The 24,143-nt window shown below is 45.3% G+C and overlaps 1 protein-coding gene across 9 annotated transcripts in view; it reads right to left on the bottom strand.

Annotated features, from left to right (window-relative positions):
* The window catches only part of NEO1 (neogenin 1), a 477,222-nt gene that overhangs the window by 32,527 nt on the left and 420,552 nt on the right, over window positions 1-24,143 (bottom strand). For all 9 annotated transcript variants that reach the window (XM_075069482.1, XM_075069491.1, XM_075069483.1 and 6 more), the window contains 2 exons: window positions 6,978-7,046; window positions 4,697-4,844 (listed from right to left, as the gene is read on the bottom strand). In XM_075069482.1, coding sequence (XP_074925583.1) covers window positions 4,697-4,844; window positions 6,978-7,046 — 217 coding nt within the window. The remainder of the gene's footprint in view (window positions 1-4,696; window positions 4,845-6,977; window positions 7,047-24,143) is intronic.

Here is a 24,143-nt window from a genome sequence, read left to right as displayed (position 1 = left end):
AGGCACTGGGATCTCAACCCAGAATTCCAAGGGGCGGGGGAGACTGCGGGAACTATGGGATAGCTACCCACAGTGCAACGCTCCAGAAATCGGCGCTAGCCTCGGACCATGGACGCACACCGCCGAATTAATGTGCCTAGCGTGGCCGCGTGCACTCAACTTTATACAATCTGTTTTACAAAATCAGTTTATGTAAAATCGGAATAATCCCGTAATGTAGACGTACCCACAGTCCTAAACTGCTGAAGAGGTAAGCTGGCAGGAATGGGCACACAGGAGAGTGGAAGCAGGTGAGTGGAGAAAGGGCTTGAGCAAGTTTGAGGTGTTGTTCTCGGGGCCTGCCGCTTCTCTTGCTGAAAGGGCCTTATAAAAATAAGCTGTGAAGATGATAAACCTTTATAATTTTTAGAAAAATAATGGGTGACATGCTATTTAAGGGATTGCTCTACCAGAAAAATCAAATTGATAATATCCCTTTAATTCAATAAAAGTATTCATCCTGGGATTCACAAAAAATACAGAATTTTCAGTCTGCTGCACTAGAGTGCCACGGATCACACAGACTTCCTGAACTGTATCTATCAGAATATTTCACACCTAAGTTCTTTTGGTATGACAATCCTAGAATCATAGAAGATTAGGGTTGGAAGAGACCTGAGGAGGTCATCTAGTCCGACCCCCCTGCTCAAAGCAGGATCAACTCCAACTAAATCATCCCAGCCAGGGCTTTGTCAAGCCAGGCCTTAAAAACCTCCAAGGATGGTAATTCCACCACCTCCCTAGGTAACCCATTCCAGTGCTTTACCTCTCTCCTAATAAAATAGTTTTTGCTAATATCCAACCTAGACCTCCCCCACTGCAACTTGAGACCATTGCTTCTTGTTCTGTTATCTGTCACCGCTGAGAATAGCCTAGCTCCATCCTCTTTGGAACTCCCCTTCAGGTATCACAGAATCATAGGTTTTAAGGTCAGAAGGGACCATTATGATCATCTAGTCTGATCTCCTCCACAACACAGGCCACAGAATCTCACCCAATTACTCCTGTATCATACCTGTGTTTGAGCCATTGAAGTCCACAAATCATGGTTTAAAGACTTCAAGATACAGAGAATCTTCCAGCAAGTGACTCGTGCCCCACGCTGCAGAGGAAGGCAAAACACCTCCAAGGTCTCTGCCAATCTTCCCTGGAGGAAAATTCCTTCCCGACCCCAAATATGGAGATCAGCTAAACCCTGAGCATGTTGGCAAGACTCACCAGCCAGATACCCAGGAAAGAATTCTTCAGTAACTCAGATCCCACCCCATCTAACATCCCGTCACAAGGTATTGGGCATATTTACTGCTAATAGTCAAAGACCAATTAATTGCCAAAATTGGCTATGCCATTATAACCATCCCTTCCAATAAACTTATCAAGCTTAGTCTGAAGCTAGATATGTCTTTTGCCCCCATACTCACCTTGGAAGCGCTGTTCCAGAACTCATCTCTCTGATGATTAGAAAACCGTCATCTTAATTTCAAGGGAGTCATAACTTCCTGATGGCCAGTTTATATCCCATTTGTTCTTGTGTCCACATTGGTACTGAGCTTAAATAATTTCCTCTCTCTCCCTGGTATTTATTCTCTGATATATTTGTAGAGAGAATCATATTTTCCCTTAGCCTTCTTTTTTGTTAGGCTAACAAGCCAAGCTCTTTGAGCCTCCTTTCATAAGACAGGTTTCCATTTCCTCGGATCATCCTAGTAGCCCTTCTCTGTAACCTGTTCTAGTTTGAATTCATCCTTCTTAAACATGGGAGACCAGAACTCCACACAGTATTCCAGAGGAGGTCTCACCAGTGCCTTGTGTAACAGTACTAACACCTCCTTATCTCTACTGGAAATATCTCGCCTGATGCATCCCAAGATCACATTAGTTTTTTTCACGGCCATATCACATTGGCGGCTCATAGTCATCCTGTGATGAACCAATAGTCCAAGGTCCTTCTCCTCCTCTGTTATTTCCAACTGATGCGTCCCCAGCTTATAACAATAATTCTTGTTATTAATCCCTAAATGCATGACCTTGCACTTTTTACTATTAAATTTCATTATATTACTATTACTCCTGTTTACAAGGTCATCCAGATCTTCCTGTAGGATATCCCGGTCCTTCTCTGTCTTGGCAATAATTCCCAGCTTTGTGTCATCTGCAAACTTTATTAGCACAGACCCACTTTTTGGCCAAGGTCAGTAATAAAAAGATTAAATAAGATTGGTCCCAAAACCGATCCTTGAGGAACTCCACTAGTAACCTCCCTCCAGCCTGACAGTTCACCTTTCAGTACGACCCGTTGTAGTCTCCCCTTTAACCAGTTCCTTATCCACCTTTCAATTTTTATATTGATCCCCTTCTTTTCCAATTTAGCTAATAATTCCTCATGTGGAACTGTATCAATGTCTTCCTGAAATCAAGGTAAATTAGATCCACTGCATGTCCTTTGTCTAAAAAAATCTGTTACTTTGTCAAAGAAGGATATCAGGTTGTTTTGGCACGATCTACCTTTTGTAAAACCACGTTGTAATTTGTGCCAATTACTGTTCAGATCAATGTCCTTAACTACTTTCTCCTTCAAAATTTTTTCCAAGACCTTGCATACTACAGATGTCAAACTAACAGGCCTGTAGTTGCCCAGATCACGTTTTTTCCCCTTTCTTATAGATAGGAACTGTTAGCAATTCTCCAGTCATAAGGTACAACCCCTGAGTTTACAGGTTCATTAAAAATTCTTGCTAATGGGCTTGCAATTTCATGTGCCACTTCCTTTAATATTCTTGGATGAATATTATCTGGGCCCCCCAATTTAGTCCCATTAGAGTTTGACTTCTGTCTTGGATGTGGTAATATCTACCTCCATATCCTCATTCCCATTTGTCATCCTACCATTATCCCAAAGCTCCTTATTAGCCTCATTAAAGACTGAGGCAAAGTATTTATTTAGATATTGGGCCATGCCTAAATTATGCTTAACCTCCACTCCATCCTTAGTGTTTAGCAGTCCCACTTCTTTCTTTGTTTTCTTCTTATTTATACAGCTATAGAGTCTTTTACTATTGGTTTTAATTCTCTTTGCAAGGTCCAGTACCTGGCCCAAGCTGGGAAGCTAATGATCCAACCAGAGGACCAAATTTGGTGATGAATCCTGGTCAGGGGCCACCTGAGGCATGTTGCACATACACTAAGAAGAACTACTCTCTCTTTCAAAATTTGTTTGAAGACTTTGCATACAATTAAGATCAAATTAACAAGCCTCCAAATTTTCTGGATCACTCCCCACTCCCACTTTCTTAAATATAGCTACTGTATATTTGCAAGTCTCCAGTCATAGGGTATGACTCCCATGTTTATTGATTCATTAAAAATCCTTGCCATTGGGCTTGAAATTTCATGTGCCACTTCCTTTAATGTGGATGGAAGTTATTCAGGACTCCCGATTTGGTCCCATTAAGCTGTTTGAGCCTGAGAATGGGAGGGATAACAGTGGTTTGAGCATTGGCCTGCTAAACCCAGGGTTGTGAGTTGAATCCTTGAGAGGGTCACTTAGAGATCTGGGACAAAATCAGTACTTGGTCCTGCTAGTGAAGGCAGAGGGCTGGACTCAATGACCTTTTGGGGGACCTTCCAGTTCTATGAGATAGATATATCTTCAAATCCTCATTACCCTTATTAAAAACTGAGTCAAAGTATTCATTTAGGTGTTGGGCCATACTTAGATTATCTTTAATCTCCACCCCATCCTCAGTGCTTAGTTGTTCCATTTATTCTTTCCTTGTTTTCTTTATATTTAAATGGCTAAAGAACCTTTCATTATTGGCTTAATTTCCTTTGCAAGGTCCAATTCTGCTTGGCTTTTGGCAGTTCTCACATTTTCCCTATGCTTTCTGACCTCCAAGATGTAGCTTTCCTTGCTGATCCACCCTTTCTTCCATTCTTTATGGGCTTTCTGCTTCTCTTAATAAACTGTTTGAGATGCTTCTTCATTCATTTGGTCTGTGACCCATCCCTACAATTCTTCTCCTTTGTTTGAGATGCAGGCTTCAGAGAGTTGCTGCAACTTTGACTTAGAAGTAATTCCAGGCTTCCTCCACATTCAGATCCTTCTTCAGTCCAGTCCACATCCCTAACTAATTCCCTTAATTTTTTAAGTCTGCCCATTTAAAATCAAGGACCCTAGCTGAAGACCTGTTTTTGTTTATCCTTCCCTTTAGTTTAAAGTGAATTAATTCATGATCCCTTGAACCAAGACTGTCCTCTACAATGAGTTCTTCTCTACGGGCCTTGTTACTTACTAGTACTAAATCTAAAATGGCACAACCTTTCGTTGGAGTAAGATATTTAACTCTTTCATCAGTGAAGCCAAGGAAACAGCCACCCTTAAACAGCTAGTGTTAGTGGCGTAGACCTATATAATAATTAACTGACTTGAATTCAACCCACATAAGACAATTGATATTGATAGGTAAGGGCAAAGAAAATGCATGAATGGCTGAGGGTTGTACCAACACTTTCAGATGGAACGTTTTCTAAGGCTTTGCCATTATCAACTGCAATTGTGAGATCATAATGGAGACATCACTACTCTTGCAGTCATAGATACAGCTATTAAGTAACTGAATAAACGGAGAAAACTAGAACAGAGTAAAGCACATCTTACTTTTTCTGGTGAGAGGTGGTGCGACGAGTGCAGAAGACAGCAACAATCACGACTATCACAATGGTGATCACTCCAACAGATACTATTATGACTAGAAGCATGTTGCTATCCAGGGGGGATGTGGGGCTTCCATGAGGACTGTTACTGCCTGTAAGGGGGTGGGGAAGGGGAGGAAAGAGGAAAGCACTTGTTATACAAAGTGTTTACTTGAGAAAAAGCTTCCCACAGCAGGATGCAAAAAGGAATCAACAGTGATGGGAGAAAGTACACAGTGGCAGATAGAAACTAAGCTTGGCTCAGCTGGTGCATTTCACGTTAAGTACTCTTGCTCTTATCTTTTGTTATTTAAACATTTGCACATCATCACCTGATTATGGCCACCTAGGATTACCTGATTATGGCTCTGTACAATTATCCTTTTCTCCTATATAACATTTTGATAATCTGTTTCCACATGATAGCCCATTAAAAATTACATAATGATACCTACAGTTGCTGCTAAAACCATTCAGGTGTGGTGAGACACCCAACTATATCACAACAAAGAGGTTCAATATGTGAGAGGCTGGCATAGTTAACCGGCAAAGCAACAATGAGTCTTCACATTAAAATGTATCTGCATGAGCATTTCTGATTAAAAGAAAAGAATTGTTATACAAAAATCATTTGGTTAAGTCCTATTTGTACTGAAAATGTTGAGACGGGATAATATGCCAAAAGATAGGCACAGGGTATGCTTATATATAATGACATCTGATCAACTGCTCCCCTTAGCAATCTCTAAGGAGTCTCCAAGGGAACAAGGAACTTGCTCATTGCATTCACTGGACCAAGTAATGTAAGAATTCTATCACCTGCCTGTATCTCCTTCTGAGGTGCCACAAGTTCTCCTACTTTACTACTGTTGTTGAGGATGCATGGGCGGGTCCCTGCAGAGATTAGGGCAAGAGGACAGAAGCCCACTGGAACACACACTCCAAAACCTCAATAGCCTGGGGCTGTAAGAGTGCCACCTGCAGGGGTCTTCCCATTACCTGTCTGCGCCTCAGTTTCCTCATTTGTAAAATGGGGATAATGACATTGACCTTCCTTTGTAAAGAGCTTTGATATGCACTGGTGACAACTGCTATAAAGCGCTACAGATTATTATTATTATTACCTAACTCCCTATTCAGTTACCCCCTTCCTGCACCATTTGTCTCCAATGTCCATACAGTCTTCGGTCATATAAATGAACTCATTATCCCTTCCCTGCCTGGAACTTTGGAAATATTGGAATCTGGAGTTTGTGGCCCAGGGTACCACTGTTTCTGTAATGGGTCTGACCTGGATCCTTGAACTCGGGCAAAAGTTTACTTCTGGATCTGAATTTTGTGGCATCTCTAATTAAAACAAAACAAAAATAACAATCAAGCACACAAATTACATATTGGCTCATAAATGTAAGTTTCAAAATAAAATATAAACCTTTAATTTCAAATACCTTCCATAATTTAAAAAAAAAAAAAATCCATCCCAGCATGCTGCTTCCAAAGAACAGCACTGTGCTAATAGCAGCTATCTTCTTTTACAGTCCAAGCCTCTCGGCCGTTGGGGCATTGTACTTTGCTGTCTCTAGAAAGATGTGTGGTGGATGGTGAAAGGGAAGAAGGGCCTGAAAACACATCTAGGAAAGCTAACAAATATGCAGTGAAAAAGATCCTGCTGGAACTAAAGGGTATCAGGCATTCCTTTGGACACAGTAACCACACGTAATACATTATTAGTATTCTACAATGATCATTATTCTTTAAAATAAGATACATTTTATACAGCTATAACCAGTGGTACCTCAGTGCAAGACTTTCATGATACTAAATGCAAATGAGGGGAAGGTTTAAGAGCGAGATTTTTTTTCTCCTTGACCCTATTCTGTTCTGTACAATTAATTATACACTGGTACATAGTGGCAGTCGTTTTAAAGTAGGCTGGGAAAAGATTTGGTGACATAATTGAAATCTGGTGCATATAAAAACATTTTTGTTCCCATTTGTTCCTTCATGGTGGACAAGGACTGTATTATAGTAACATGTTAAATTATTTTCCCAGTCTTACTTGTGAACTGCTAATATACAATGGTTCATAAAAGGGGAAAACTGCAATTATTGGAAAAAATGTGTTCAGGGCTGTAAATAATAGCTTCATATTTTAGGAGACATATCACATCACACACCATTATACCAAGACATACTGAATTTCAGCCTAATAGGTCTCAGCTGAAATGCTTTATAAAGGGCCTTACCACTCATGGGTGGTTTGTAGTCAGGTCCTATATCCAGTGGCCGACTTCCTTTTCCAGAAGACCCTAATGCTGGGGGAAAAAAGTCACATTAATAAATATCAGTTATGGAATAAACTTTCTTAATCTCCGAGCTATTCATTTCCAAAACCTGTATCATCTTGGACCTATATTGTACAAGTTTTGTTTTCATATGGACATGAATAGCAAATACACTCCACCAGAGATGTTCCCAACAAGTTCAGCAAACTCTGAATACCTCCAAACACAGGAACAGTTCAGAAGGGCTACCACCTAATAGGTGGATACTGCTTTTCTTGTAAGTTGGGCTTGTTAAAATAGTAAAAAGAAAGGATGGTTTGTAACAATGATAGCCAATAGACTGATACAAGCAACTTCCTAGAGGCTTACATTTGGGGTTATATCTACTTGGGCATCACTGAACAATAGCATATACAACATGCTAAGTTACTTTTTCTGGCCCAGAATTACAAGCCAGGTTAGGAGACAGAAACATATAAACAATGCGAATGTATCTTAGACATAGTAAGTCTTTGCTTATCCATCCATACAAGCTTGCAAGGCAATTTTTTTGGTGCTCCCCCTGCACCCGGAAAGTGAAAAATCTTTTTAGTGGATGTTAAGAGAACAAGTCTAGCTGCTTCTGGTCTGTCTTTCAGAGACAACACATCTAAAAATTACTTAAAGTTCTAGGCAGAGCAGTGTGATTAGTGGATGACAATGGAGGTACATCTATTTGCCAGCTGGTTCATTACTAAACTGAAGGCAAATAACATATCCACTTCAAGAATCTGAAGGCAAATAACATATCCACTTCAAGAACTACTGTTACCTAGTGAAACAAAATAATAACAAAGACACCTCAACTTTTTCTCATTTATGTAGGACAGTCTTATAATATGGATCCAGCTATCCTCCAATCACACAAGCTGAAAATCGTTCCACTTTACTGCAGTTTTGTAACCATGCAGGAACCAGTCCTATCTGCGTTCTGTGCACATCGAAAATTCCTACTGAATTCAAAAGTGCCTTGCTTTTGTAACCATACTACCTGATATTTTCAGCCCTTGTAAGCGATTTAGTAATTGGGTGGGAAGCCTCTCAGAAAAAGTTAGGTCCTGTAGGTGGTGTTGCTTATTCACTAGGTAATGTGAGACCTTCCTGTTACAATAGTAAACCAGTGCAGCATAGAATGCACTTTGCTCCTAGGGTCTAGAATGGGGTCCTTTGCTTCTATACACAGCCCATTAAAGTCAATGAAAAGACTTCTACTCAATTCAACAGGCTTTGGACAGAACTGGTTATACACTGGGTAACTCCACTGTCTTCATAAGGTCTTAGTCCCACAGTGCAGGGGGGCCATGTGAGCTTCTTGCAGAGCTGCTGCTCAGGGATGGGAACCCCCGGGGACTCCAGCCTCCAAAATCTTCCAGGCTGCACTTTTTGCTCGACTATGTGCTAGCTGAGAGGTGCATGGGAATTGGTGGCCTCTGCTGCAGGTGATGGACATCTCAGGTACTTAAAGCCATGGCCTAGAGGAGGGATGTGCCTAACTGCAGAGTCTGCAGCTGCCTAGGGCTAGCGCTGAGGATTCAGAGTCCACAGTGTCGCTGTTGCAAGGTTCAAGCATGTTCTGCCTGGGAATTGCCACCATGAGCTACAGCTATCTAAGGCTGGCCTCTGGCAATTGGCCCCATGGCTATAGCCAGAGAAGCAGCAAGTGGTTCTGTGACTACTGGGGGCATTAAGCTAGGAGCAGATAAAGAAAAAGATAGTTACTCACCTTTGTAACTGTTGTTCTTCGAGATGTGTTGCTCATATCCATTCCAGTTAGGTGCGCGCGCGCCACATGCACATTCGTTAGAAGATTTTTACCCTAGCAACACTCGGTGGGTCAGCTGGGCGCCCCCTGGAGTGGCGTCATTAGGGCTCTGGATATATACCCCTGCCGACCCAACCGCCCCTCAGTTCCTTCTTGCCAGCTACTCCGATGGATTATGAAGCAACACATCTCGAGAACAACAGTTACAAAGGTGAGTAACCGTCTTTTCTTCTTCAAGTGCTTGCTCATATCCATTCCAGTTAGGCGATTCCAAGCCTTACCTAGATGGTGGGGTTGGAGTGAGATGTGGCAGAATAAAAAACTGCTGAGCCAAAGGCTGCATCATCCCTGGACTGTTGAACCAGACCATAATCGAAAGCAAAGGTGTGGACTGAAGACCAGGTAGCTGCGCGACATATCTCCTAGATAGGTACATGAGCCAGGAAGCGACAGATGAAGCCTGAGCTCTGGTAGAATGCGCAAGTGAATGTGGCTTGGGGAAATATGACCAAATTAATAACAATGTGGTGCACGCATCACCCCAAGATGAGATTCTCTGAGAGGAAACAGGTAGGCCTTTCATTCGGTCTGCCTACCGTGTACAGTTTGGGGCATTTTATGAAACGGTTTGTCCACTCAATATAAAATGTGAGCACTCTACAGACGTTCAGGGAGTGCAATTGTCCGCTCCCCGGTTGCGTTGAGTGTGGCTTCGGGAAGAAGACCGGGAGAAAGATGTCCTGGTTAATATGAAAGGCACAAAACCACCCTTAGGAAGGAAGCCGGTGGGTCGCAACTGCACCTTGTCCCTTGGAACACAGCATATGGCGAATCCACCGAAAGAAGCCCTAAGCTCGGAGACCCGTCTGGGCCGATGTAATGGCTACGAGGAAAGCTGTCTTCCAGACAGGTGTATAGTAGCAAGCAGGTTGCTACAGCATCAATGGGAGACCGTAATCTGTTAAAACCAGGTTGAGGTCCCAAGGTCAGCGCTGGCAGCATACTTGAGGGTATAAGCGCTCCAAAACCCTTTGAGGAACCTCGAAACATAGGGTGTTGAGAACACGAACGCCCCACCTTCGCCTGGTGGAAGTAGAGATGGTGCCAAGTGTACCCTCAGTGATGATATGCTAGGCTGCTGTTGTAGAGACCAGAGTCAGTCCAAATAGAGGGATCGAGACCTCAGTGGGGGTAAGATTAAGCGTTTCTAGCCCCAGCAGGAGAAACGCTTCCACCCTTGGCCAGGTACGTTGACCAGGTGGAGGCTCCTGCTACCAGAGAGAATTGTCATACTGATTCAGAGCAACGTAACTCTGACTGGTTTAGCCATGCAGCAGCCACCGCCGTGAGATGAAAGAGCCTGCAGTCCGGTGGCGAAAGTCTGCCAATGGTCCTTTAGTTATGAGGTCTGGTGGGGCTGGGTAATCTGGGTTGGACTATCGAAAGGTTGAGCAATGTGGTTGGTACAGTGCTGCCTTGGGCCACGCTGGAGCGATCAAGATGATGGCGCGCTCTGTCCCTGCGAGGGTTTCAGCAGGACCTTTTGAACCAGTGGAACGGTGGGAGGCCTAAAGGAGCTGGCTCCTTCCACGGCAATCAGAAAGCATCCGAGATCGATCCGGGAGAGACCTTGAAGGAGAGAAACATCTGGCATTTCTGTTCTCCGCGGGAAGCGAACAGGTCTATGTGGGGAAATCCCCATTTTGAAAAGACCATGCATACGTCAGGCGGATTGACCACATGAGACAGGGAAAGACCTGCTGAGTCAATCCGTCAGAGTGTTCCGAACGCCTGGGAGAAAAGATCTACCAGATCTATAGAGTGGGCTATGCAAAACGTCCCAGAGGTTGGACTGGCCTCTGACAAAGCGGGCAGGACCGTGTCCTCCCTGTTTGTTTATGAGTACATGGCCGTCTGTGTTGTCTGTAAACACTGAGACACACGGCTCGCAACTGTTGCTGGCACTCCAGCGGCTGCTTCAGTTCTCGGACATTTATGTGTAATGCCAGCTCCGAGAAGCAAAACCTTCGGCGATACGAAGAAGACGAGGTGAGCAACCCAGCCGAAAGATGACGTGTCCCCGTTGTCAGTGGACATTGAGCGTTGCGGTGGATGGAATGGCATCCCTGCACACACCAGGGAGGGAATTCAGCCACCATTCTAAGGCAGCCTAGGTGCTCCGGGAATGGTGACTATCGTGTTATTAGTCCCTGCCCAAGCCGTATACCGAGTTGAGCCAAACTTGGAGAGGACGGAGGCAGAGCCTGCGTGTTTGGTTTTACAAACGTGCGGCACCTTGTGATCCGGAGACCGAGACAGTGCGAGCCGAGGTCGTCGGGAAAAATTCGTAGACCTCAGTGATTGTTGCAGTCGCCTGAAACCGCGGCTGCGTGGTAAGCAGGCTCTGGCTAGCTGGAGTCCCAGGATAGCTCCATGACGTCAAACCTCTGCGTGGGAACAGAGTGGTTTTTCTATATGATCATCAGGCCTAGAACATGTGATAGGTCTTGATGATGCCACATGCATGGAGTGACTTGTGTCTCGGAGGCCCTCGGATGAGCCAATCGTCCAATACAGAACAACGTGTATCTGACGTTGGCGGGAGGTAGGTGGCGACTCCGGCATACACTTTGGTATACCCTTGGGGCTGCTGAAAGGCTGAACGGCGGACGTAAACTGGATGCTGACGGTTGGCTTTAACAAAAGCCGGAGGTTATCTCCTGTGTGGAGCCAAAGCGGAGGTATCTCCTTTGTGGAGGAAAGATGGCAATGTGAAAGTACACGTCCTTCATATCGAGGGCAGCATACCAGTCTCCAGGATCCAAGGACGAGATAATGGTCCCCAGGGATACCATGCAGAACTTCAACTTTATCAAACTGGTTGAGTCCTCGCAGGTCTAGGATAGGTCTAAGACCTCCCTCCGACTTGGAGATTAGGAAATAACGGGAGTAAAACCCCTTGCCCCTCAGTACCTCCTCTATAGCTCCTATGGCGAAGAGCATCTGCACCTCTTGTAAGAGGAATTGCTCGTGAGAGGGGTCCTTGAAGAGGGACAGGGTTGGAGGGTGAGAGGGCGGGGTTGAAATAAATTGAAGGTGGTACCCATACTTCACTGTGCGTAAGACCCAGTGATCTGAAGTTAACTGGGACCATGCTGGGAGGAAGTAGGAGAGATGGTTGGAGAAGGGAGGAGAGGGATCCTAGTCTGTAACTGGTACGCCACCCTCGGGCGCACCCTCAAAAGTTCATCTTTGGTCTCAGTAGTGGTTTCGAGGGACCTTGATTTTGGCCCCCTTGGGGTCCTGACGGTTGTCTGCGACCACCTCGGCCACACCACCTGCCAAAGTCCTGTCTTTGTCTAGGCACAGAGTATGGGCGGTGAGGCTGGGAACAAAAAGGCCTGCATTGAGTCACCGACGTATGCATGCCGAGAGAGCGCATTATGACCCTGTTGTTCTTCAGGCTTTGCAGCCTGAGGTCAGTCTTCTCCAAGAAGAGGCCTTTACCATCAAATGGCAAGTCCTGAATGGTATACTGCAGCTCTGGTGGGAGGTTTGAAGCCTGAAGCCATGAGATGCGCCTCATGGTAACACCTGAGGCCAGAGTCCTGGCTGCTGAGTCTGCTGCATCCAACAAGGCCTGGAGGGAAGTTCTGGCCTCCTTTTTCCCTTCCTCCAAGAGGGCAGCGAACTCTTGGTGGGAGTCTTGAGGGAGAAGCTCCTTAAACTTACCCACCGCCACCCAGGTGTTATAATTATAGTGGCTAAGCAAGGCCTGTTGATTTGACACCCGGAGCTGTAGGGCCTCTGCCAAGTACACCTTGCCACCGAGTAGGTCCATTCGCCTAGTCTCCTTCGATTTCGGGGCTGGCGCCTGCTGGCCATGGCATTCCCTCTCATTAACGGACTGGATGACTAGTGAGCAGGGAGGAGGATGGACATTCAAGTACTCGTACCCTTTAGAGGGCACCATATATTTACGCTCGACTCCCCTGGCCACAGAAGGGATAGAGGCTGGGGACTGCCAGATAGTATTGGCATTTGCCTCGATGGTCCGAATAAACGGTAGGGCCACTCTAGTGGGGGCATCCGCTGATAGAATGTCCACTATCGGGTCCTCTACCTTTGGGACTTCCTCCACCTGGAGGTTCATATTGAGTGCTACCCTCCTTAGGAGGTCCTGATGGGCTCTCAAGTCAATTGGAAGAGAGTCCGAGGAGAATGTTCCTGCCACCGCCTCATCTGGAGAAGAGGAAGAGGAGATGCCGGCGACGAGTGGGTCCTGGGTGGCCTATTGTCCTTGGGCGATCTCCTACTCCAGAGGAACTTGGGAGTCTGGTGGGTGAACTGGGGCTTCCTCTGCAGCAGTCGGAGGGGGACGGCTAACCGTCGCCTCTGGCACTCGGTGCTCTGATGAGACAGAGCGGGACGGAACTACTGGTACACCTTGGGCCTGGTGGTATGCCCAAGGTGTCCAGAAAGACCGCTGATGAGGTCCTTGGTCCTGAGCCTGGGTCTCTTGGAAGACTCTGGTGGGCGCATCAGAATCGTGGTCCTGAGCATAAGAGCTAAGTGGGATGACACTGATGCGTGACTGGATGGCCACGGAGGTGCTGAAAAGCCCTGGGCAGAGTCTCTGTCTCTAGCGGACCTTGCTCTACTCGGCACTGGGGACTGGTACCGGGAATGAGATCGGGACCTGCGACCAGAGCGGTGCCGGGAGGTTGACCGAGATCTCGAGGCACAACATCGGGAGCGGCTACGGGAGTCATAGTGCCTGGAGCGGTGCTGGGAGCTGGAACGGTGCTGAGAGTAGCGGGCTGGCGAATGGGATACCGACCAGTGCCGCGAATGCGACCGGTACCGAGGAGGAGAATGGTACCGGGACTGCGAGCGGCGTCGGGAGCGGGAGTGCCGACGGGACCTGGAACGTCTGCGGGACTGTGATCGTGAACGGTGCCGCTCTGCTGTGCCGATAGGATGGTCTTATCAAGGCAGGCTTGCCGATAAACTGTATTACCTGCACCGGCGGTGCCGGGGGTTGAGGCAGTGTTGACTCTGTCATGGCAATCAGATCCCTCGTCGTTGAGAATGTCTCCGGCGTGGATGGAATAGTAAGCTCAACTATGGCTCGCGCCGGGGGAGCTGACAGGCACCGGACTCGACGGCCCTCGTGGGACCGGAATCGATGGTGCCGACGTCGTCAGTGCTGCGGCAGGTGTCGGTGTTGGGCAATCCGACTTAGACAAGCTCTCTGGCTGCGGTGCAGGTGGCACGGAAGCAGCAGGAGTCTTAGGCTTTCTCGACCTCGGGGAGAGGGAGCGGTGCCGAGTCGACTTCAGTGCCAGTGATGGCCGGTGCCGAGAGGCCTTTGCAGTACCAGCGCAGTCCAGTGCCGAGGAGGTGCTTCTGCCCGCTGATTGACCAGCGCTTGGTGCCGAAGGCGAAGGGGTAAGAGCCGCCTCCATGAGGAGCTGCTTTAGCCGAAAGTCCCACTCCTTTTTTGTTCTCGGCTTAAAAGCCTTGCAAATGCGACACTTATTTGTCAGGTGAGATTCCCCGAGGCACTTAAGGCAGGAGTCGTGTGGATCTCCTCTTGGCATCGACTTATGACAGGCCGAGCACAGTTTGAAACCCAGTGAACCGGGCATGGGCTCCGGCACTGGGTGCGGGGAAGGGGCTAATCCCCAAACGCCTCTTAACTATACACTAACTATGAACAATAAAAACTAACTATATAACTTTGAACTATATACACAACAAAATAACTAGAGAACTACGAGTAGCTAGGGAGGTGGAGGTCAGTAAAACCACACTTCACTGTTCCAATGACCAATACAGGAGGTAAGAAGGAACTGAGGGGCGGTTGGATCGGTAGGGGTATATATCCGGCGCCATGGCAGCGCCACGGCGGCGCCATTCCAGGGGGCGCCCAGCCGACCCACCGAGTGTTGCTAGGGTAAAAATCTTCCGACGAACATGCACACGGCGCGCGCACATCTAACTGGAATGGATATGAGCAAGCACTCGAAGAAGAACTGGAGTTAACCTCAAGGAACAGACGTCACCTGTAGAAAAGGAATGTCAAGGGAAGCAGGGAAGGAGGAAGAGGTCAGGCTGGCAGGGGAGAATAGCGTCCAAGGTGGAAGGGAAACAGGCATGGGGAGAGGTAGTGCTGACCAGGTAGTAGACTAGCATGTGGATGGGAGCAGAGGGAGAAAAAGCTGGTGACTTCGGGTCCTAGGGGCTAACTCCTCACTTTGGGGAAATGGTGCTAGCAAGTGTCTTGCTCAAATAGCAGGATGGGTGCTGAGGAGGCATTTGTCGGAATTGATCAGGTATCTGCTGGCTTTGGAACTTTGAGCTGAGACCAGAACCACATACTGTGACTGGTGAAATAGGGTGGTACCGGAGACATAGCTATAGAAGGTCTGAATGAGGAAGAAGATAAATCTGTGGGGAGTTTCCCCTGATCACTATGAAAGTTCTGCTCAGTGTGGACACTGGTAAACCCACATGGGTGTACAGCTCAATGAGAAAAGCAGGGGGCTGAGGGAACTGTGAATGGCAATGTATACAGTCATGCAGAAGTGTGTGATCAAAATGAAAAATCTCTCTGAGATTCAGTACCAGATATACTATGGCACCAATGGCACTGCCACACCAGGCCCACACTCGGAGCGCACAATGACTACATGGGGGCCCACAAATATGTTTGGCTCTGGGGCCCACAAAAGGTTAATCCAGCCCTGATACAAGTGACCTAATAATTAGAGTGCAGCTCTCTTTTTATTTTACCATATGTTCACTATTATTATAAATCAGAACTAATTTAGGCAATCTGCTGCAACAGCAAGACATACAGAATCACAAGTTCAAATCTAGTGTCAGAGCCCCTACTGAGTCAGCAGAACCCTTCTAGCAGAGAAGATACAGCAGAGACAAGTGCAAGAAAAAAATCAAATGCACAGCTACAAAACGGGGAATAACTGGCGAGGTGGTAGTACTGCTGGAAAGGCTCTGGGCGTTACAGTGGATATGACTGAATATAAGTCAAAAAAGTGATGCAGCTGCAAAAAAGTCTAATATTCTGGGGAGTATTTACAATAGTATCATATATAAGAAATGGGAGGTAACTGTTTCACTCTATTTGAGATTGATGAGGCCTCAGCTGGATTTCTTTGTCCAATTTTGGGTGCCACACTTTAAAAAAGACGTGGACAAATTGGAGAGAGTCGACAGGAAAGAAAAAAAGAACCGATAAAAGGTTTAGAAACCTGGCCTGTAAGGAAAGATTAAAAAAACAGGGTATGTTTAGTCCAGAGAAAAGACAACTATGGAGGGATAAAAGTCTTCTAATATGTTAAGGGCTCTTATAAAGAGGAGAGTGATCAATCGTTCTCCTTGTCCCCCGAAGGTAGGATAAGTAGTAATGGGCTTAATCCGCAGTAAGGGAGATTTAGGTTAGATATTAGGAAAATTATTTTAACTCTAAGGATAGTTAAACTGCAAGGGAGCTTGTGGAATCCTGTCATTGGAGGTTTTTAAGAACAGGTTGGACAAACATTTGTCAGGGATGGTCTAGGTTTACTTGGTCACGCCACAGTGCAGGGGGCCGGACTCAAAAGTCCCTTCCAGCCCTACAATTCTGTTTCTATACATATATCCTGGTTCTTTTTCCACTGACTTACCATTAAAATAATGACAATACAAAATTGCTATTATGCCAAAGTTAGAATAGAAGAGGTTGACGGTAAATGTGTGGCAACACACACACTCATTTTTTACACTTACATATATATATAGTTAGAAATGTGAAAAATAGATGCCCAGTATGACAGACATTGCAATCCCATGTGATATCTTTGGGGAGCATACTGTAATAAGTTTGTTTCACTGTGGGCAGGGACCCTATGCAACTCCAAGGGGGAGAGTTATTACAGCTCCTCTAGAAACCAAAAATAGTAGGAGGTGATTAAGTTGAATCCCCTAGGTGGAAAACACATCTAGAGAGGTATCCTACCCGGGGAAGGACTGCATATGAAGGTTCAAACTGGATTTTCCAGAGTTCAACAGACAAAGGGCTTTTGGCATAACAAGACTGTGTTTAAGCTGACCCAGGCCTTCTTTCTGATCCAGCAAACAGACAGGACTTTTTGTCAAAAGGCAGTCGCCAACCCTTGCGGAAGGGTTGGAAAGATTTTGGCCTACTAAGGCCTCTATGATGATGGGGTGACCTTTGGTAAGTTTCTAATATGAATCCAGAAAATTTTATTGTTTTCTCTGTAATGTAACTTTAAGAATAAAGGTGCTGCTTAGAAAGAGCTGTGTGGTAACTTCTAACTGGTGCATAGCTCTTGGAGAGAAGGCAAAGCACAGGCATTGGCCTTTAGGCAGACTGGCTTGATGGAGATATCAGTGTAAGGCAGGGAACTGTGCAGCCTTAAACCCCCTAGAGTCAGGAGGGAAAGATATGTGACACTGGGAGACAGAACGCTCCATTAAGGGTTGTATGTGCCCTCAAGGAACCCCAGAGGGGAAATACAGATGCAGTTACCCTGAAATTTTGACACCCAAAACCCCACAATTCTGCACTCATGAAAGAAGGCTTATAAGGTTAAGACATCATTCTGATTAAGATAGGAAGTTGAAAAAGCAATAAAAATGCTTATAGGGATGTAATGGAAACTGGGACAGAGACAGCAATCTCTATAAATTAGCAGTTACGCAATACAGACAATTGATAAGGGCTCAAGGAAAAAGACAGAAAATACACTAAATTAAAGACAGTAAAAAGGAATTTGTTAAATATATGAGGAATAAAATAAATTCTAACAATTGTGTAGGTACATTGCTAGATAGGAATGGTAAAATTGTCAATGCAGAAAGGATAGATGTGCTTAGTAAGTATTTTTGTTCTGTATTTGGAAAGTAGCTGGATGAAATATTCACATCTTACAGTGATAATGAAATATAGTATTAGGCAAAATATTAAACAGCAAGTACTGAAGGTACATATTTTTAAATCTGCAGGACCAGATAACTTGCAATTAAGAGTTTTGAAAGAATTGGCCAAGGAGTTCTCTTACCCATCGATGTTGGTATTTAACAGATATTGGAACATTGGGGAAGCATCAGAGGTAGGGTGACCAGACGTCCCAATTTTATCGGGACTGTCCCGATATTTACTTGTTTGTGCCGCGTCCCGACCGATGTTCGGTTGGGACCCGAATTGTCCCGATATTTTGCCCTTCGGCACACAGGGGGAGGGGGCCCCTCCTCAACTCCACCCCTCCTTAACCACTGGATCCCTCCTCAAATCCCCGCCCTGGCCCCACCCCCTCACTGCCCTATTGGATCCCTCCCCAAATCCCTGCCCTCTTCCCCAAGCATGCCGCATTCCTCCTCCTCACCCCTCTGTCCCAGGCTGTGGTAATCAGCTGTATGGCAGCACAAGCGCTGGAGGGAGGTGGGAGAAGCGGGACGTGGCAGCCAGCTCAAGGGAGGTGGAGGCAGAGCAAAGGCGACCTGGTGCGGGGAGGTGGGGTGTGGAGCTGCTGGTGGGAGCTCAGCCCCCACTGATTTTTCCTATGCTCTGGCGGCTCCTAGATTTTTTTTTTTGCTTTTGTTTTTTCCTCCACCACCAGCTCTTGGGGGCTCTCATCTGGTCACTCTAATCAGAAGACTAGGAAAAAAAGCTAATGTGTCAGTATTTTAAAAGGGTAAATGGGATGGCCTGGATAACGTTAGTCTAGTAATATCTCGACATTGAACCACATACTGAAACCAGGCAAATCATGGAAAGGCTGATATGGCATAGAATCACTAAAGAATTAAAAGATGGTAGCATAATTCATGCCGACTTTTATGGAAAATGGGTCTTGTCAAACTTGATATAATTTTTGGATCAGATTATGAATTTGGATGACAAAGGTAATTGTGCAGACATAAAATACATAGACTTCTGTAAAGTATTTTACTTAGCACCGAACAACATTCTGATTAAAATTAGCAATACACAAAATCAACGTGGCACACACTAAATGGATTAAAAACTGGGTAACAGATAGATATTTAAAACTCCTAATAGGAATCATAGGACTGGAAGGGATCTCAAGAGGTCATGGCAGGACTAGGTATTATCTAGACCAGGGGAAGGCAACCTATGGCATGTGTGCCGATTTTCAGTGGTACACTCACTGCCCGGGTTCTGACCACTGATTCGGGGGGGCTCTGCATTTTAGTTTAATTTTAAAAGAAGCTTCTTAAACATTTTAAAAACCTTATTTACTTTACATACAACAATTGTTTAGCAATATATTATAGACTTATAGAAAGAGATCTTCTAAAAATGTTAAAATGTATTACTGGCACGCGAAACCTTAAATCAGAGTGAATAAATGAAGACTTGGCACAGCACTTCTGAAAGGTTGCTGATAGACCATTCCTGACAGGTGTTTGTCTAACCTGCTCTTAAAAATCTCCAATGATGGAGACTCCACAACCTCCCTAGGCAATTTATTCCAGTGCTTAACCACCCTGACAGTGGTTTTCCTAATGTCCAATCTAAACCTCCCTTGCTGCATTTTAAGCCCCTTGCTTCTTGTCCTATCCTCAAAGGTTAAGAACAATTTTTCTCCCTCCACCTTGTAACAACCTTTTATGTACTTGAAAACTGTTATGTCCCCACTCAGTCTTCTCTTTTCCAGACTAAACAAACCTAATTTTTTCAATCTTCCCTCATAGGTCATGTTTTCTAGACCTTTAATCATTTTTGTTGCTCTTCGCTGGACTTTCTCCAATTTGTCGACATCTTTCCTGAAATGTGGCGCCCAGAACTGGACATAATACTTCAGTTGAGGCCTAATCAGTGTGAAGTAGAGTAGAAGAATTACTTCTTGTGTCTTGCTTACAACACTCCTGCTAATACATCTCAGAATGATGTTCACTTTTTTGGCAACAGTGTTATACTGTTGACCCATATTTAGCTTATGGTCCACTATAACCCCCAGATCCCTTTCTGCAGTACTCCTTCCCAGGCAGTCATTTCCCATTTTGTATGTGTGCAACTGATTGTTCCTTCCTAGATGCAGTACTTTGCACTTGTCCTTACTGAATTCATCCTATTTTCTTCAGATCATTTCTCCAGTTTGTCCAGATCATTTTGAATTTTAATCCTATCCTCCAAAGCACTCAACCCCTCCCAGCTTGGTATTGTCCACAAACTTTATAAGTGTACTCTCCTTACCATTATCTAAATCATTGATGAAGATATTGAACAGAACCAGATCCAGAATGGATCCCTGCGGGACCCCACTCATTATGCCCTTCCAGCATGACTATGAACCACTGATCACTACTCTCTGAGAATGGTTTTCCAACCAGTTTGCACCCACCTTATAGTAGCTCCATCTAGGTTGCATTTCCCTAGTTTGTTTATGAGAAGATCATGCGAGACAGTATCAAAAGTTTACTGAAGTCAAAGATCATTATCCAAAGTGGGTGTTTTTAGTGGGGTCCTGCAATGAACTGTTCTTATCTCAATATCATCAATCATCATTATCAATGGTCTGAAAGAATATATAAATTAAATGCTGGTAAAATTTGTAGATGACATAAAAACTGGCAGAGTGGAAAATAATAATGAAAGATTAGTTCTACAGAGCAAAGTGGATCACTCGATAACTGGACTCATCTGACCAATATGCATTTTAATACAGCCAAGTGCAAGAGTATACATTTAGGAACAAAATCACACACAGAAGCAGGGGACTGTATTTTGGAAATCAGTAACTCTGAAAGGAACTTAGGTATAATGGTGAAGAACCAACTCAGCACAAGCTCCCAGTGCTTTGCAGTGGCTAGAAGAATGAACACAAGATGAGGTGGTAATATAATTGAATACAGAATTGAGACTGTGAGTAAAATTGTCAAAATGCCTACGTGTAACTTAAGAGGTAAAGTCAAATTTTCAAAAGTGACTTAGGCACTTCGCAGGCTATATCTCACAAACAACCAATGAGACTTGGGCTCCTAAGTCACTTTTGAAAACTTGACCTTGCATGTTATGTCATTTAGGCACTTTTGAAAAATTCACCCTATTGCTGGAATACTGTGTCCAGTTCTAGAGTCCACACTTTGAAGTGATTAATTGGAAAGGGTTCACAAAAGCACCACAAGAATGATCAGGGGTCTTGGTACCTGCCTTATAGGGAGGACTAAAGACATTTCATCTATTTAGTTTAGCCAAGAGAAATTAAGAAGTGTCTTGATCACAGTTTGTATGTACCTACACACGGAGAAGAGTTTTAATACAGACAGTTCTTTAGTCTAGAAGACAATGGCTACTGCAATCTCACGGCTACAAACTGAAGCTAGACAAAATGTGACTACAAATAAGATGCAGATTTTTAACAGTTATTATTAATTAACCAATGGAACAACATACCTAGAGAGATGGTGAATTCTCCATCACTTGAAGACTTTAAAGTAAAATAAATGGTTACTAACCTTTCCGTAACTGCTGTTCTTCGAGATTTGTTTCTCATGTCTATTCCACTTTAGGTGTGGCACGCTCTGCGTGTACCATATGCACCATTACTGGAGATTTTTCCCTCAGTGGTATCCATTGGGCTGGCTCTGGCACCCTCTTGTGGTGCACACTCATGGCCCCGCATCCTCTCAGTTCCTTCTTGTTGGCTAACTCTGACAGAGGGGCAGGGGGGTGGGTCGTGGAATGGACATGAGCAACGCATCTGGAAGAACAACAGTTACGGAAAGGTTAGTAACCATTTTACTTCTTTGAGTGCATGCTCATGTCCATTCCATGTTAGGTGACTCACAGGCAGTATCCAAGGAGGTGGACACAGAGTTTATGGACATGCAGATTGAAACACTGCTCTTCAAAAACTGGCACCATCTCTAGCCTGCTGAGCGATGGTGTAATGGGAGGAGAAGATACTGACGACCAGGTTGCTGCTCTGCAGATGTCTTGTATTGGGACTTGGGCCAGGAAAACTGCTGCTGAAGCCTGAGCTCTTGTTGAATGAGTGGTCAAAATGGCAGCAGCTGGAATGCCCACCTGCTCATCACACGTATGAATACAGGAGGTGATCCAGGATGACATTCTTTGTGATGAAACCGGTAGGCCTTTCATCATCTCTGCTATTGCCACAAAGAGCTGCCGGGTTTGGTCCTCTCAGTGTAGAAGGCCAGGGCACATCTAATATCCAACAAGTGGAGATGCCACTCCTCTGCATTCCTATGCTCTTTCAGGAAGAAAACCGGCAGGAAAATAGCCTGGTTACTGTGAAACTGCAAGGCCCCTCTTGGAAGGAATGCTGGGTGGGGGCGCAGTTGAACTTTGTCCTTAAAGAATATTGTATATGGGTTCTGACATAAAGGCCCTAATTTCTGAGACCTTCCCCGAGGTAATTGCTATTAGGAAGGCAAGAAACATCAAGAAACACTTCCACTTGGCTAGGTAAATTGCTCTAGTAGATAGTTTCCTGCTACCTAGCAAGATCTGGCGGACTTGTTCTGAACAGGCCTGTTTCTTCAGGTTCAACTATGGAGCTTCCATGCAGTCGAGTGAAGGACCCAGAGGTTTGGGTGGAGTAAATGGCTGTGGTCTTGTGAGATCACGGCCAGGCAGAGCGGAAGCGGCAGCAGAGGCACCAGTGACATGTTTAGCAGCATCCCTCTCATTGGCCTCTGTGACACAAGGAACCATGCGAAGAGGGTGGAAGTAAAAGAATTCATGTCCCTTGGCAGGCACCTAGTACTACTTCTCTGCCCTCTTTCAAGTGAGAGGAAGAGAAGATGGGGTATGCCATAGGGACCTGACCACACCCATAATAGCTTCACTGACAGGTAGGGCCTCCTTTGACGGGGCTGCTGTGGCCAAAGTGTCAATGAGGATATGTGAGGACTCTTTAAGAACCCCCACCCTCCAAGTCTAGGTTAGAAGTCATCCTTTTTAAAAGCTCGTGATGGGCTCTAAAGTCAGCCTGGGGAGGAGGAGGAAGATGCCTGTACCAACAGGGGGCCCTCCTCTTCTTCTTCAGCCCCAATTATGCCCCCCTGGCCTAAGTCCTGTGTGTCAGTACCAGGCTCAGTACCAGAGTCTGGGTCTGTTGCCAGATTGTGAGTTGGAGGAGCCCTCCTCTCGGACAGTACCATGATCCTGCTGGCATAGCGATGATGGCCTGGCATCAGCAGATGGTCCCACACTGGACTCAATGTCATCTGCGATTAGGGATGAGTTGATGGTGCTGCTAACATGCAGTGGAGGTGTAACCTGACATGGGTTGTACTCCGTTGCATTCCCCTTGTTTGTCCTTCCTCAGTACTGGGTAGCATCCCCTCTTGGACCATTGCTTCTTATACTTCTTTCTTTGTACTGGAGATGGAGAATGGTGCCGAGAAGCATGCAGTGCCGGAGATACTCTTTGCAACAAAGCTGAGGTGCTCATAGCTGAGTCCAATCGACTTGGCTCTGACGCTAGTTTAAGTGCCGCTTCCTTTAGGATAGCCTGTAGTCTAGCCTCCCTGTTGTTCTTTCTATGAGGTTTGAAATCCCAGCAGATTTGGTAACACTGTCATATGTGCGCCTTTCCCAGACACTTTATACAGCTGGAGTGTGGGTTGTTCACTGGCATACCCCTGCTGCAGGAGGCACAGGGTTTGAAGCCTGGAGCCTGGGGCATGCCCGGCTCCAGGGGTGAAAGAAGCCCCTCTAAGCTAAGATGGGGGGGAGTCTAACTATATACACTAATTCTATTTAACTATGTACACTACTACATGAAGTTAAGACTAATATAACTAATCTAGAGAACAACAGGAAAAAACCACTGACTGACTGCCTTGCCAAAGCAAGAGGTCACAGGTGGTAAGAAGGAACTGAGAGGGTGCAGGGCAAGCTAGGCTCCTTATACTAGTGCGTAAGCTTGCAGCACCAGAGAGCACTAGAGCTGGCCTGACGGATACCACTGACGGTAAAATCTCCAGCAACTGTGCATGTGATGTGTGCACACCTAACATGGAATGGACATAAGCAAGCACTCAAAGAACTAGATGTTCTTCTAAAGTTCAATCACATGTTGGCATGTCTATAGCTCAACCACAATTTATCGGCTCACTGCAGTGACAACGAAGTGAAATTCTATGACTTGTGTTATGCATCAGGAGGTCAGACTAGATGATCATAATGGATTAATCTAGACCCCTTTCGCATAGTGACTCTCAGTCAGTCTGGCAAATATCTAATTCCTAGAATGAGGGATTGATAGATTATCCTTTCAATTCTTCGGAGTTTTCACATCTCA

The sequence above is a fragment of the Chelonoidis abingdonii genome, chromosome 9 (assembly GCF_003597395.2).
Source record: "Chelonoidis abingdonii isolate Lonesome George chromosome 9, CheloAbing_2.0, whole genome shotgun sequence".
Classification (NCBI taxonomy): domain Eukaryota; kingdom Metazoa; phylum Chordata; order Testudines; family Testudinidae; genus Chelonoidis; species Chelonoidis abingdonii.
The sequence above is the reverse complement of the archived record's forward strand: the minus strand, read 5'-3'. Positions and strand labels throughout refer to the sequence as shown.